Source organism: Cryptomeria japonica, chromosome 11 (genome assembly GCF_030272615.1).
Source record: "Cryptomeria japonica chromosome 11, Sugi_1.0, whole genome shotgun sequence".
Classification (NCBI taxonomy): domain Eukaryota; kingdom Viridiplantae; phylum Streptophyta; class Pinopsida; order Cupressales; family Cupressaceae; genus Cryptomeria; species Cryptomeria japonica.
This window is the reverse complement of record NC_081415.1, coordinates 284,167,521-284,184,269: the sequence shown is the minus strand read 5'-3', so window position 1 is coordinate 284,184,269 and position 16,749 is coordinate 284,167,521. Positions and strand designations below refer to the sequence as shown.

The 16,749-nt window shown below is 36.0% G+C and overlaps 1 protein-coding gene across 25 annotated transcripts in view; it reads left to right on the top strand.

Annotated features, from left to right (window-relative positions):
- The window catches only part of LOC131051694 (uncharacterized), a 60,562-nt gene that overhangs the window by 22,474 nt on the left and 21,339 nt on the right, over positions 1 to 16,749 (top strand). For 21 of the 25 annotated variants that reach the window (XR_009107178.2, XR_009107173.2, XR_009107168.2 and 18 more), the window contains one exon: positions 2,250 to 2,372. The exons of 2 other annotated variants lie outside the window; for them this stretch is intronic. Coding sequence is in view for 5 of the 23 variants with exons in the window: in XM_057986297.2 (XP_057842280.1) it covers positions 2,250 to 2,372 (123 nt within the window). In the remaining 18 variants the exon portion in view is untranslated. Of the gene's footprint in view, positions 1 to 2,249; positions 2,373 to 3,685; positions 3,830 to 16,749 lie in introns of those variants that run through there. 2 more of the 25 variants (XR_009107170.2, XR_009107177.2) reach the window with 1 other exon arrangement.

Sequence of the window (16,749 nt, the reverse complement as noted above, 5' to 3'; positions counted from 1 at the left end):
TGTTGGTGTAGAGTGGGCATGTGGGCTCGATGCTGGTCTTCTACTTTCAAATTGTGTATTTTCTCTTCCTCCCCTTGGTGTAAAATGTCCTCTACCTCTACTGTGATTTGATCTCCCTCTTGTTTTGCCAAAAGAAAGTTGAGTCTTGAATGCATTTTCCAATGATGAAGTCCTTGATCGATTTATTCTTTGCTCATGCACTAAGAGTGACCCCATTAATTCATCTACTGATAGTTAAGAAAGATCTTTGGCCTCTTGAATGGCTATTACAACTGCATCAAACTTGCTAGGCAGACTTTTAAGTATTTTCTCTACAATCTTTTGATCTTCAATAGTGTCTCCATAGGACCTTAGCTGATTTACTATTGACATTGCATGAGTGAAAAATGAATCTATTGAATCTGAGTCCTTCATTTGTAGATTTTCAAAATCCCTTCTAAGTATTTTTAATTTTGCCATTATTACCTTGCCTGTGCCTTGGTATGCTGTTTGCAAACTGTCCCATGCTTGCTTTGATCTTGTGGCAGTTGCAACCTTTGGAAAGATTGATTCCTCCATTGCTTGTTGAATGAAAAACAGTGCCTTTGCATCTTTCTTCTTGTTTTCCTCTAGCAAGTCTTTCTCAACTTGTGTAAGTGCTTGATATGCTTGTTGATTTGCTGGTTCAGGGAACCCATTTTCAACAAAGTTCCAAATGCCTTGGGAGCAAAATAAAGTTTTCATTTTAATACTCCAATAGTCATAATTTTTGCCATTAAAAATTGGAATCCGTGGTTGTGAAATACTTCCACTTGTTCCTGCCATAATTTTTCAGAACAAAACTTTGCCTCTGCTTTTCTTTGTTTTTCTTTGTCTTCTTGCTATAGCACAAAAGATTTTTCAGCAGTCACCTACTCCAGTTCAGGGTTCTGCACTCTTCAACAATCCACAAACCTTGCTCTGATTTCCCTGCTCTGATACCAGTTTGAACGGGAGAAAGAACAATAAGGAAGAACAGAGTATAAAACAGTTTATATTATGCAATATAGTGTCATATTGTGTCCCATATTCGATATCTCTTCCTCTCCCTCCATCCCCCCTCCTTCTTCTCTCCCCATCTCCCTAGAACCCTCTCTCTCCCTCTCTCCCCTTCTCCCTTACTCCATACCCCATCTCTCTCTCTCTCTCTCTCTCTCTCTCTCTCTCTCTCTCTCTCTCTCTCTCTCTCCCCTTCTCCCTTCATCCATACCCCATCCCTCTTTCCCTTCTTCTCTCCCTCCCTTTACCTCTCCCCCCTCTCCCTCTCTCTCTCTCTTTCTTCATACCCCATCTTCTCTCCCACCCTCCCCCTCTTCTCTCCCTCTCTCCCTCCTTCTACCTCTCCCCCCCCCCCTCTCTCCCTCTCCCTCCTTCCCTCTCTCTCTCTCCCTCTCTCTACCTTCCCTCCCCCCTCTTCTCTCCCTCTCCCTCCTTCCCTCCCCCCTCTCTCTCTCCCTCTCCCCTCTGCTATCTCCCTCCCTCCCTCCCTCCCTGCCCCCTACTCTCCCTCTCCCTTCCCTTCCTCCATACCCCTTATTCTCTCCCACCCTCCCCCCTCTTCTCTCCCTCTCTCCCTCCCTCCTTCCCTTCTGCCCCCCTCCTCTCTCCCTCTACCCTTCTCTCTCTCTCTCTCTCTCTCTCTCTCTCTCTCTCTCTCTCTCTCTCTTTTCATTCACATCTTTTCTACTACCAATAGCATGTACGGGGTACTGAAACTATTAGTTCATTGCCCTGCCATAACTTTTTTAAGGCAAAGGAGCGCGTACACGGTACATATTACTTTTATTGAGCCCATTATTCATTACCATGCGATAACATTTTTTAGGCTTAGGAGCGCTTACGTGCTACTTATTAGTCCAGAATGGGAAAAATAAATACCGTTGGGCTTGTCAATATTTTATGGACTAACAGCGTGTACGCGGTTATTAATGTAGCACATGCGCGGTTTATAGACATAGTTTTAGTTGCCCAAGAGCCTCAACGACCTCAAAAGAAGTTTTTGAGGTTGTTGAAGGCCCCACTGGAATTGTGTTTTATACATAGAAGTAAGTGATTTTTTTATTTTTGCATCATTTCAAATGATTGAATTGTTGTTCTTATTAGTTTTTGTCAATAATATTGTGATTGTTTAATAGTTTGATTCCAAAAAATAGTGATAAGATGCATATTTATGGTTATTTGTTTGTTAATGAACTTTTGTTTACATATATATGTAATATGATTCTATTTAGGACAACTGATATCAACCATGGGAAAGAACGAGCGAGGAACGATGGAACAACGAGAGGCTCAAAAGGAAAGACAAAGGCAGTGTATGAAGAAATTGCGTGACATAAGAACAATGGGAGAAGAAGGTATGTCATCCTCAACATCTCAATTCGATTTACCAAACGAATATAATGCACCTAATGTAATTGAAGAAGAGACGTTTGATTTACCGTTTGAACCTAATGCAATTGAAAAAGATAGCGCATTGAATAATCAAATAAATGATGAACATATTACACCTTCTCTACTTGATGAATTGAATGTATATAATGCACCGATGTTAACACCTCCTAGAATCATTTGTAGGAAACCAAAGTATCTAATTGACATTGATGAGAATATATTGAAGTCAATGCCCAATAAAATGAATGAACGAACTTGTAGGAGAATGGTTAAAAGAATATGGAAAATTTATTTTAATAACTTAAATCAAACCGCAAGATGTCAATTAATTGTTTAAATGATTAAAAATTTGAATTTTAGAGAGACAATGAAAATTCTAGGCCTAAGATCATCTGAAAGTAACAGTGAAAGAACTATTGTGAGAAATCTATTTGACGCATAGCAAACTATTGGTTCAAAATCACGTACTAAAGATTCTAATGCTACTCGACGTGTCATTACATCAACCATAATCAACAAGAAAATAAAAAAAGATTGTTTGATAAGCAAAACAAGTAAGTCATTAAACGTTAGTAGAACAAAATTAAGTAAAGCATTAAAGAGGCCGGAAAAAATAGAGGAACCTAACAATAATTCTCTTTGGGCATTCTCGGGTAGACTACCACGTAAAGACAAGGTTGTTGTTGATGCACTAAAAACATTAATTGAAAATTTTTGGCTTGACAACACAAGAGTTTTGCCCAACCAAAGAGATGTTGTTAGAAGGTGAATTGGGTCTACAAATCGCGAGCCACATGCCAAACACTATTTGGATATGACTCAAACTAAATTTTATGAAAGATTCCTTCAAAAGTTTCCTCAAATAAGAATTTCTCAAATATTTTTTAAATGGAAAAACCTTTTTATATTAAAATTAATCATGTACGCACCAGGTGTTTTTGTAGGATGCATATTGAATTTTCCATGCATTATGATATTTTTCGTCATATTTGTTCTACTTTGCACACTAACGATGTTTTGCATCTCCACCACCTTGCATGCAACTCTCCCACTAAGTTTTTAATCAATTTGCATGAGTCCAATATTGGAAAAGAATCTCTTTTTTTTAATTAAATTCTCTAGATAGTGAAATTGAGGGATTTTTCTTATAAAATTGTATGCAAGTTTCAAAGAAGGGAGTTGATTATGTTTTGAAGGAAATTTCCCAAGTTTTAGTAGTAGGATCTTCTTTGGTAGTCTCATTTTCGTTATAAGATTTTTAAGTTGTTGTTTGAAGGATTTCTCTCAAGTTGCAAGGAAGGATCAAAAGGATAGCTAGAGGATTTAACATCAAGCTTTAGTAAACCAAGTTCTCTCCTTTTGTCATATGAGGAATTTGTATTATCAAAAAAATATATAGTTTCTAAATTCTTTCGTTGAATATAGTTTTCTGGAAGAAATCATTTTGTAATTGCTAGATAGGAAGAAAATCTATTTTGTTTCCTTAAAGAAATGCAGTGATATAATTCTTTCTCTTTTTAAATACAAATGCAGATTTCTCTTGCATATTTTATTTGATCTATTTAAAAGGTAGAAAATCAGATTTTTTGCTTTTTTGTTTTCTCTTGAAAACTAGAGATGATATTGAATATAAAAATAAATAAATCTCTCTTTCTATAAATGAATAAATAAATCTCTCTCTGTGAATGAATAAATAAATCTCTTTGTGTGAAGAAATAAATCTCTATGTGAATGAAGAAATAAATCTCCCTTTCTGAACATTAGTTGAGAAATAGAATATAAATCCCTCTGTGTGAGCTTTGTATTTCTCAGTATAAACATCTTCCTATTTCTTTGATTATCTGTGCATCGCTGGTTCAAATTATTTCTCTATTTATTTTATTTCTCTATTATATTTTCGTCCCTAGGATTAAATTGTTATTCTCACTCTTACATTAATGTTTTCTTTTTATATATACGCATACCTGTTATATACTCTTCTTTTATGTAATTTAATAATCTGGAAATGTAATCCTCATGTATATAAACACACACACACACACACATAATTTATTTCAAACGTTAAAATTTATTAAATGTTGCAAGGCGAATATAAATTAGCAACGACACGGTATTCAAAAATTATTTTGAGTGAATAACGGATGGCATGCAGGGGCAGCAGTTATTGTAACCATCGGGGGCAGTGGTACCCTCCACTACCCCTACGGTCACTGTCACGGCAGTGGCCGCAAGGGGAGTGGAGGGGCCCATGGTGTCCCCTCAACCCCGCGGGCCTGCGCATGCAAGACCGCAGGGTTGATGGGACCCGTGGTCCCCACCCCCCCTATTTACTATTAAAACAAATGATTCGCTTATTTTATTTTTATAGTTAGTTTTTTTTTTCAATTTATTCCTTTTAAATTGCAATTTGGAATTTTAGTAATTACTTTGAGTTAAATTTTAAGTAATTACTAATAATTTCTTTAGTTAAAATTTAAGTTAATAAAATTAGGATTATTGTGTAAAACATTTGAAATTTAAAATTTTTGTCTCAATCCCTTTGAGGATTTATTGGATTACTTGATTGATGATTTTAGGCTCACTTAAAAACAAATAAGTCTTATTATTATGATTCGATCCAAAATTTCCAAAAGTATAAACTAATTGCTCATTTGGAACTAGTAACTCTATAATTAAATATTCTCACGATAGAAGTAAACATTGCTTAATTTTGGATTACTTGATTGATGATTTTAGGCTCACTTAAAAACAAATAAGTCTTATTATTATGATTCGATCCAAAATTTCCAAAAGTATAAACTAATTGCTCATTTGGAACTAGTAACTCTATAATTAAATATTCTCACGATAGAAGTAAACATTGCTTAATTTTGTATGTAAATGACACTATTTTTGCATCATGCGTATTGCTTACATATTAAATTGCATTCATTGATGAGCAAGTTACATTTCCATTATCTTCATGCAAGTTACATGTTTTTTTTTCATAATTGTCATTATCATACCATTATATATTAATTAGTTTAGTTGTAGAAGAATGGTATTTCTTTTTATCAAATGGTACTTGGTTGCCATCGAAGTAGTTAAACTTCGCAATGTCTAATTCAATGCATACTTGGAAGGAATCCCATATGGATTTGCTTGACTTCCCGAGGCTTTAAGCCAAATTTCGAGGCAGAATTCAAGCTTGTATTATGTTATTTAATTACTCCTAAGGATGGATGAATGCCTAATCCTAATGGATGGATGCCCAGAGTATGCGATTGAATAAAACACAAATGATTAAATTAAACAAAAAAAAAGAATGATCAAATTTGTTGGGTTAAACATGGTGGGTTATTGCACTATATGTGGTGGTTTGCAACGTTTACCAAGATGCGTACATTTGGAGAGCACACATGAAATTGGTATGAAACTAGTTTCTTTCAGAAAATATAAGACAATCACATATGGAGTTAAAGATGGAAAAGATTTGAAGAGATGTGAGCTAGTGAAAAATGATATATGTGTAGCTCAATTTATGAAAATGTTTCAAGAGAAACTAGTTTATGAGTACATAATGCATACACATAGAGCTTGATGGTTATATGAGCAATTCAAGTTATGTAAGGACACATTTCCTCTTGGCACCATTGTCTCTATCATTGATTTCATTGAAAATTATACAGTACAACCTCAAAATGAAGTGCAATCCATGTATTATCACTCTACACAAGTTTCTATTTTTGTACACATAGCATTCATGCATGCAGATGATAGCACAGAGGAGGATAGAAGGGTTGTAAAAGAGTATCACTTCTACATAAGTGATGATCGTACTCATTCATCAGAGTTTGTACAAGGATGTTTTAAAGTTTTCTATGATAGTTTAAGGGAAAGGAACATACGATACAACCGACACTTAATATGGTCAGATAAATTGCACCACACAATTCAAGAATGCAGGGATGTTTTATTGGTTGACAAGGATACATATGACAAGTGGTGTACAACTTTTTTGGAATTTCATTGAGGCTAGACATGGTAAGGGAGAGCACGATGGTGCAGGAGCATGTGTGAAAAGAGCCCTAACTAGAGAAGAATTGAAGTACGAAGGTGGTGCTAAGTTGATAGATGCAGAAACAATTGTGCGATGGTGTAAGTCTATGATGGGTCTAGGTAATCCAGGTACGTCAATGGTTCGTAGATATTTTTGGTTGATCACTGAATCTAACATTGAAAACTATCTAGACTGTTGTACAGTTGTAGGATCGAGTGACATTCACTCATTTATGAGTTCAAATTCAAGTTCACTGGTAATTCTTACGAGAAAGATGGTATGTTTTTTCTCTTCATGCATGTATTGTTTGTGGGAAGAATGTAAATCATAAGAGTGGGTTGGCAAATGGTCTTGTAGACCGTTGGTTCCCATTGATTCATATCAAATTCTCAAAGCACTACAATTGAGCCAGATGGAGACATCGGTGGATTTTGACCATGTATCCGACCTAGTGGATTCAGGTGATTTTTTGAGTTAATTTTTTTGCAAGTATTCTTTTTGGTTCATTTTGTTGTACATCATATTTTATTTTTGGTATTAATTAGCACTTTATAAAATACAGGTTATGTGTATGTAGTTGCTAAAGAAGAGAACAATGCAGAAGGAACAGATTACTATTTGTGTCATTGTGTTGAGCCTAAAAGAAAATTGACAGCCACAATCATTGACAGAGAGGGTATTGAGTACCCAATAGGATCTGTTGTCATGACAGGAACATGACTTCGGAGATACTCTATCGAAAATTTTGATGTTTGGTTGTTCGAGGACTTTGAAACACACAAACATATTCTTCATTTCTCTAACCTTGTTGTTGCAACAAATATTCATTTGATGAAGTATCGTGGTAGACCTCATAACAAGATTTTATGGAAAGTTCATGAATCTGACCACGAGGCAATACTTGACACAATATGGGTTAGAGTCCATCCTGAAGGCTCACTTGATTGATTCTACGGTTCAATGTAGAATGATTTTGAGAATTTTGTATAAATCATCGACAAATTGTTTTATATTCATTTTTTTATATATATAAATTCCCATGAGCTGATTTTTACAAGTTTAGGGGCATAATTTTGTATATTTAAATGGCAATGAGCTGATTTGTACATATGTACATGCCAAATTTTGTATATTAAAATGGCGATGAGCTGAATTGCACTTATTGTAATGCCAAATTTTGTATAAAAGCCCATGAGATGATTTGTATATTAAAATGGCAATGAGTTGAATCGCACATATTGTAATGCCAAATTTTGTATAAAATCCCATGAGATGATTTGTAAGATATTTTTTTGTATAATCAAATAGCTAAGAGCTAATTTGACCATATTTAGAGGCAAATTTTTGAATAATATGTGACAATGTTTTGTGACTATTTTGTGTGTCAATATTTTGTGACTATGTTTTGAGTATATGTGATGTGTCCTTGGTCAACCATGAGCATTCTTGATTCTTGTATAATCATGGAGAATTATTTGAGTCATTATTGGGTCATAGATTGAGAGTAGATACAATTTGAGCAAAAATTGTCATTGTTGTCAAAAAAATTGTAAAAAAAGTTGTCAAGCAACTTCTACATTGTATCGGTAGGGTATGACACTCAACGTTTCGGTGCTTTGGGATGCACAACAGGGGCATGCCTATCATAAAATTGCCCACTTGGATGCGCTCGTGACGTCAGTTTGTGCACACGACGAACCAAATCAATTCTAGCCAATCCTGCAATTTTGCATTGCATGCAACTGACGACTTTTGTAACAGGCAAAAAAATGCTACCAATCAAAAATGGCTCTGAGTCGTCAAAAACTGAGATAGGCCATTGTAGAGGAGCATCACGCGAACCCACGGGTTCAAACAGATTGACCATATGTGTCCTGGATTTGAAGAAACCGTTAAAATTTGACAATTTTTTGGACTCATGACACTTGAGAGATCGCAGCGGTACAGTATGAATCTTGACATTTCGGTGCTTTGGGATGCACAACAGAGGCATGCTTAGTGTAAACCTTCCCACCCGGATGCGCTTATGACATTGGTTTGTGTACACGACGAACCAATTCAATTCTAGCCAATCTGGCAACTTTGCATTGCATGGAACTGGCGATTTTTGCAGCAGGCGAAAAAATGCTACCAATCGAAAATGGCTCCGACTCGTCAAAAACAGAGAGAGGAAATTGTATAGGAGCCTCACGTGACCCCACGGTTCAAACAGATCAACCATATGTGTCTTGGATTGAAAGAAACAGTCCGTCAAAATTTGACAATTTTTTGGACTCAGGGCACTTGAGAGATCGCACCGGTATGGTATGACTCTCAACATTTCAGTGCTTTGGGATGCACAAAAGGGGCATGCCTAGCATAAAAATTCTCACCCAGATGCACTCATGACATCAATTTGTGCATACGATGAACCGAATCAATTCTAGCCAATCTTGCAACTTTGCATTGCATACAATCGATGGTTTTTGCAGCAGGCGAAAAAATGCTACCAATCGAAAATGGCTCCGACTCGTCAAAAACTGAGATAGGACATTAAAGAGGAGCCTCACGCAACCCCACGGGTTCAAAATAATTGACCATATATGTCCTGGATTTGAAGAAACAGTCTGTTAAAATTTGACAATTTTTTGGACTCAAGGCACTTCAGAGATCGCACCGGTACGGTATGACTCTCAACATTTTGGTGCTTTGAGATGCATGATAGGGGCATGCCTAGCATAATCCTAGCCACCCAGATGCGGTCGTGATGTCAGTTTGTGCACATGATGAACCAAATCAATTCTAGCCAATTTGGCAACTTTGCATTGCATGCAACTGACAGTTTTTGCAGTAGGCAAAAAAATGCTATCAATAAAAAATGGCTCTAACTCATCAAAAACTAAGATAGGACATTGAAGAGGAGCCTCACACAACCCCATGGGTTCAAACTAATTGACCATGTGTCCTGGATTGGAAGAAACAGTCCGTCAAGTTTTGACAATTTTTTGGACTTAGGGCACTTGAGAGATCGCACCGGTACGGTGTGACTCTCGACATTCTGACGCTTTGGGATGCATGATAGGGGTATGCCTAGTGTAAACCTGTCCACCTGGATGCACTCACGATGTCGGTTTGTGCACACGATGAACCGAATCAATTCTAGCCAATTTAGCAACTTTGCATTGCATGCAACTGACGGTTTTTGCAGCAGGCGAAAAAATGATACCAATAAAAATGGCTCCGACTCATCAAAAACCGAGACAGTTCATTGTAGAGGAGCCTCATGTGACACCACAAGTTCAAACGAATCAACCATATGTGTCCTGGATTTGAAGAAACAGTCCGTCAAGTTTTGACAATTTTTTGGACTCAGGGCACTTGAGATATCGCACCAGTACAGTATGACTCACGACATTTCGATGCTTTGGGATGCATGACAAGGGCATTCCTAGTGTAAACCTGCCCACCTGGATGCGTTCACAATGTCGGTTTATGCACACGATGAACCGAATCAATTCTAGCCAATCTGACTTTACATTGCATGCAATTGACAGTTTTTGCCGTAGGCGAAAAAATGCTACCAATCGAAAATGGCTCTGACTCATCAAAAACCGAGACAGGCCATTGTAGAAGAGCCTCACGCAACCCCATGGGTTCAAACGGATCGACCATATGTGTGCTATATTTGAAGAAACAGTTCGTCAAGTTTTGACAATTTTTTGGACTTAAGGCACTTGAGAGATCGCACCGATACGGTATGACTCTCGACATTCCGATGCTTTGGGATACATGATAGGGGCATGCCTAGCATAAATATGCCTACCCGGATGCGCTCGCGATGTCGATTTGTGTACACGATGAACTGAATCAATTCTAGCCAATCTGGCAACTTTGCATTGCATGCAACTGACGGTTTTTGCAGTAGGCGAAAAATTGCTACCAATTGAAAATGGCTCCGACTCATAAAAAACTAAGATAGGCAATTGTAGAGGAGCCTCACGTGACCCTACAAGTTCAAATGGATCGACCATATGTCTCCTGGATTTAAAGAAACAGTTCGTCAATTTTTGACAATTTTTTGGACTCAGGGCACTTGAGAGATCGCATCGGTATGGTATGACTCTCGACGTTCCGGCGCTTTGGGATGCACAACAGGGGCATGCCTAGCATAAAACTACCCACTTGGATGCACTCACGATGTTGTTTAGTGGACAGGACGAACAAAATTTGACCATTGCGAGAGTGAGGGTGCTCTCGCACCAAACACATATTGTTGTTTATATTCATATTGTCGATTTTTGTTGTTTATATTCATATTATTGATTACATATGCAAATATTCATTTAAATTTATAAAAGGGAAGCCACCAAATACAATGAATATAAAATAATGAGCTGAATACAAGGAGTTTTGTAGGGTTATTCAACATTTTATAAATTTTATTAAATCATATTCCACGATTGCAATGTTTTATATCATATATTTTTGTTTTTTATATGCATATTGTTGATTACATATGCAAATATTCATTTAAATTTATAAAAGGACAACCACAAAATACAACAAATACAAAATAATGAACTCAGTACATATTTATTGGATCGAATATCGATATTAATATATATAAAAAAAGGCATGTCTGCCAAGTCAATACAAGTATTACAAAAATGTGGCATATGCCATGTCCAAATCGATATACAATAAAAATGTAGAATATATCTACATGTATTGGTCATTCTATGACCAAAACTAACACTATATGATCCTAAACTTGTGGTGGATCATCAAAATCAAGCCTCTTCGATGCAGTACACGGCTTTGTACATGGCTGCAAAACCACAATTCAAAAGCCAAGTTAGAATTCTTTTTGTCGAAAATAGTTCATAATTAACAACATAACTATGCATTTAACTTTAATTCCTTTGTAATTGAAATGTAGATTACCTCATCGGTTGATCTAGGAGCTAATGTCTTCGTTCTCCTCTCCTTGTCACTCTTAGGAGTTTTCTTGAAGACATACTTAAATGGATCCACATTATGGTCGTACCATGAAGGGGTCTATAATACAATGTACTAACATAAATATATCAAAAGCAATTAAAAGCTATAATATAGAGAACAATGACGTACCTATGCCTGAGATGCTTCTCCAATGGACTGAGGATGGCTCACCATCGATGTAGAAACTGTCGCTATTACCTATACAAAAAAATTTCAAAGATTAAATACAATTAATATAATGATAAGTATTGAAGGTTAGAAACAATTAATTTGACATATCAAACAAAACTGTACCGGATCCTGAGATGCTTCTCCAGTGCAAGGAGGAGGGTTCGCCATTGATGAAATAGGTATGGATATTTCCTGTATGAAAAAATAATAAGATTACAATATATCACAAGTTCACATGTACGCATGAATATAATCATGAAATCAAGAAAATAAAGTAGAGATACATACCTCTGCCCTCTCTTGATCTATGGGCGAATCAGATGCATTCAACAAATTCACATAGCTCAATGGCCGTTGTACATGTAAAATAGACAAAAAACACTAATCAAGCTACAAACCCCAACTAATACTTGATTTCAACATTTTCAAACAATTGTACAACTAAAAATGTGTTCAATTACCTTCTTCCTACGTTTTGGCATCTTCAAGGAATCCTTTTTCTTAGGACGAGCCCTAGATGCGGAGGGGGTACCCTAAAAAAATAAAATAAAAATGAGATATTAGTACAGATAATAAATTAAACATAATTTTAAAAATCTAAAATGAAATGACTTGCATATTCCATCAAAATAATACATAAAAAGGGTTGCACAAAATATGATACCGTATAGCTTTGTAGGCCAAAATCGATCGCTGAGAGCATGATGTCATCAATCTGGGACATTTCGTCCCCTGTCAACACCTACAAACTAGAAATTGGACCAAGCATTAAAGACAGTTAGTATATATTGTATTTTTTTGAATTTAAAGTGTACTATTCTATTTTAACATGTTACAAAATTTATACCTCAGGCATCGAAGTTGCAGCTATAGTAATTGGGGTAGGAGTATGGGATACGACTGTTGCATCTTGAAATGCATATTATTTGTCTCAATTTAAATCGATGTATAAATGAAAATTCATTTATGTAATTACAAATTTAAAGTGACTGATAAATAAAATTCTATGAATTCAAATCAGCACACCTGTGTCTATGGCTCATGGGCAAACACCATGTCCATCAACTCATCTATGAGCGCGAAATCCTCAACCGTGTGGGCATGACATCTACTCTCGCAAATCGTGCATAGATGAGATGAGGATCCATCTACACCGGCTGCATCATCTACCCTCGAGCATATCGTCGAGCAACTGACACACATATGTTGGATGGTCTCTCTGTCGCCACCTAATGGCTCATCATCCAATACAATAGGGTATGCTAATAATGTCCCCTGCTGGATGATGGCAACAGTTAATGTTGTGGCTGCCTGAAGAGTCTATAGCTTGATCGACTCTTTCAACTCTAGTGGGACAACCTGATACACCTTGGGTTTGGGTGCTAGGGGGCGGCGACTCTCCACGGGTAATTGCATACGGGCTCTAGGTCTATCTTGGGTAGAGCCACCACCTCTACCATGGAACTCTCTCATGTCAAAATAGTTTGGACGCACATTGAGCACAAACTCACAATATACTTTTCTTAAAAAATATAATGGCACCTCATAATTATTACAAGTTGGGTCATCAAAGACCATCCACCACCTCTGCCAAAAAAGATTCTTCATTTGCATATTTGTATACCAATGCATGGGAAACCTTTTTTCTTTAGGAGGTAATGACTGACCAGTTTTGGGATCAACGAAAAGGGCACATATTTGTTGTTTACGAATATTTTTGTTTTTAACTCCATCGAATGATAGCCCATCGGCATAGAATTGACGCCACATATCCCTAAAGCTTCCCCATTTGGTAATTTGTGTGGAAACAACTATGACACCACTAGCTAATGTTTCTAGGATAGTGGCGAGGGATTGATGATGCTCAAGTTCAAAAGTTTTCAATTTAACAATCAGTCTATTGATTTTAGACGTATTTTTTCCTAACTGATTAATTAATTGCTCCTGTGTTTTGGGTGTGCGGTCAAAAGGAGGAATTGGGGGTTGTTCTTGTGTGTTTTCAGGAGGTGCATTTGGTTGTTCTTATGGGTTTTCAGGAGGTGCATTTGGTTGTTCTTGTTCTGGATTAGAAGAATTTGGTTTTTGAAACAAAAAATGAAAAAACCTAATCAAAATTAATGAAATTAAATTCAAAATGTAAAAAAAATTGAACAAACGGGAAAGAAAGAAAAATAAACAAAAACTAACCTTCATCCATACCTTGGAGGACAAATATAGAACCCCATTCGCGGTTTAGGACAAGAAATGGGTAAAAAACGAAGTAAAAAATGCGCTATTCACGGGTAAATGAGACCCAGTTTTTTTAAAAAAACTTTTTTTACCAAGCACCGCGTACGCAATTATATTTGGATTATTAGCACGTACGCGTGTATTTTCCTATGAGTAGTACGTACGCACTCATTTTACTATGAGCAACGCGTACGCACTCATTTTTCGAGACGTAGCGTGTACATGTTCATTTTCTTAAAAGTAGCGTGTACGCGCTATCCTCTCTAGGCTCGGGAAGAACAAACCTAAACGCATACGTGGGAATTTCAAATTTTAAAACCGCGTATGTGCTGCTTGTTTTTCCATGTTTTTTTTGGGTGGTGTCCACTTTTCTGACCACCATCTTTGTGCACATACCCGAATGCTTGTTTCTTAAAAAAATTAGAAAAATGAAAATGCTTGTATCATCTAGGCATGCACCAAATTCCCTCTTGCCTTTGAATTCTTTGGTTAAAACAATTCGTGCAAGGTCGGATATTCTTGATTGACCAAGAATTCCGGGGAAGCGTAAGCTTCATGGTTAGGTGGAAAAAGCGTCTGAATCTTGTTCTTGTCTTTGTTCAAAGGACTGAAAGGAAGCGACTCAGAATGGAGATCAACGGATGTATCTCACATTCTTTCTATTTGTAGTTTACTTAAGGCAATATGAAAGCCTAAGTAGGGAATAAGGATTTATATATTGAGAAATTTGTATCTTACATTTTACATGAAAATTGTATATCTATGAATGTTTTTATCAAGTTATTGATATTTCCTTATATTATGAATGAAATAGACTTCTTAATTGACCTATGAGTTTATTTATGAATAAAGATTAGATTAAGTCTTATAGATTAATTTAAGTCTTTACAAATGGTGTGGAGATAGATCTTGGTTGATAGATGCAAACTAAGATCTCAATTCCCCCCCCTCGACACTAGTTGATTGAAGCTAAATTTGAATGGTTCGTCCAAAGGAAACCCAGGTTGAGTGGGTGGGGGTGGTGTCATCTGTGACTACAGAGGTAATATTATTTTGGCCTATGTGGCCAATTTGGACACACAAAACATCAAGTTTACAGAGGTGGTAGCTATTTATTATGACCTTGTTATCATTAATGAAAGGAGGTACAATCAAATCATGATAGAAGGTAATTCAAAAAACACCATCCTCTTCAAGAATGAAATAGTTTTGAACTAAAAGTGTGAAGACCTTGTGGCCAAGTATAAGGCCCTTATTTGTGGGATTAGCCACATTTGCTTGTGTCATACAAGGACAGAAGTCAACAAAGTTGCTAACAAACTAGCCTCATTTGGACCGTTTTCCAAGAATATTAAATTTTGGATGAATATCAATGATATTTTGGATTTGGTTTGTGCAGAATATAATCCAAGGATCACTTTTTTCATAATTTTTGTCACCTTTTTGGCTAGTTATTTTCTACTTTGGTGGCAGTTGTCTATTTCAAAAAGCAGTACCTTTTCTCCCTTTTCTTGTAAGTGTTGTTGTGCTCAAATTGGTTGTTTTTACTCTACCAACTTGACTTTTACTCTAAATTTCTTTTTGTGTTTGAGATGGGAGGAAACTTATTACAAATTGAACCAAATTCATGTGAAGAGTTCAAAAGTAAACCCAAGCTATGGCAAAAAGTAGTTAAAGGAAATCTGAATAGTTATGTTGAGGGCATGCAGGGTTTCAACTCGAAGCTATCCAAGAATTTTGCCCAAGCTTAGCAGAAGGTGTTGGAAACAAGGCAGAAAGCTAAGAGGAGGGGGGTGAATCAATTTTCTCAAAAACTCTACTTAACTTAAACTCAAATTTAGATCTAATAAATAACAGTGAAAGCATAAATCAATACCACATCAATAGCACACATAACACCAAGATTTTTTATGTGGAAAACTCGGTCAAGGGAAAAACCACGGTGGGAACGTGTAGACACTTAAAATTGTTCTGTATAATTAAATAAACATTTTTTATTTATTTAATTATTTTACCTTGTCTTCTATTAATTAAATAATTTTTTATTTATTTAATTAATTTATTAATCATCTTCTAAGCCTTTTCTAATTTAAATAAATACTTTATTTATTTAAATAATCATTTTCCTAAATTAAATAAATATTTCATTTATTTAATTGATCCCACTTCCTCTATTAATTAAATAAATATTTATTTATTTAATTAATTCATTAGCCTTTTCTACCCATGACACATGTCATTCATCTCTTAATTATTCTCTTACCTACTTCCTTTATCATATTATTATTTCCTCTACCTACCCTTTAATCCTAGCCAACCATTTATCTTTACACCTCTTAATCTTATCCCTCCATTTCTTACAGTGTTCTCTATATAAGAGGATGTCCTCTTCATTATCAACCCTAATGAGCATTTAAATCACCTAATCATCTAATCACCTAATAACTGCATCAATCAAGCCTTCTTGTGACCAAGCTATCAACCACATTTTTCATTCTTCATTGAGCTCTTGAACACACATAAAATCTGAGAGAAAATATATCAAAAAATATCAATGGAGAGTAAAACCCTACTTGACATGTGAATCGTATACTTTGTTTTATTTTGTTGGTTTGCATGGTCTTAGGTATTTTCATTTGTGTATGGTAGATATTTTTCATTGTTAGGCTAGGGTTTTGTGGTTGGATCTTTGTTAGTCTTTCAATATTATTATTTTCATCATCCATATTCACCATATACAAAACCTACCCATAATATGATGATACCCTGTTAGAAGTATATGAAATATTACAATGGGGAATGTGAATGCATTCAGGCACACTGCTTAGAGCTCACTTCTAAAAAACAACAAACAACAAGGGCTACAACCCTGGGAAGACTCGATGTTTTACAAAAACATTCAGATTACATCCAAAAGATCA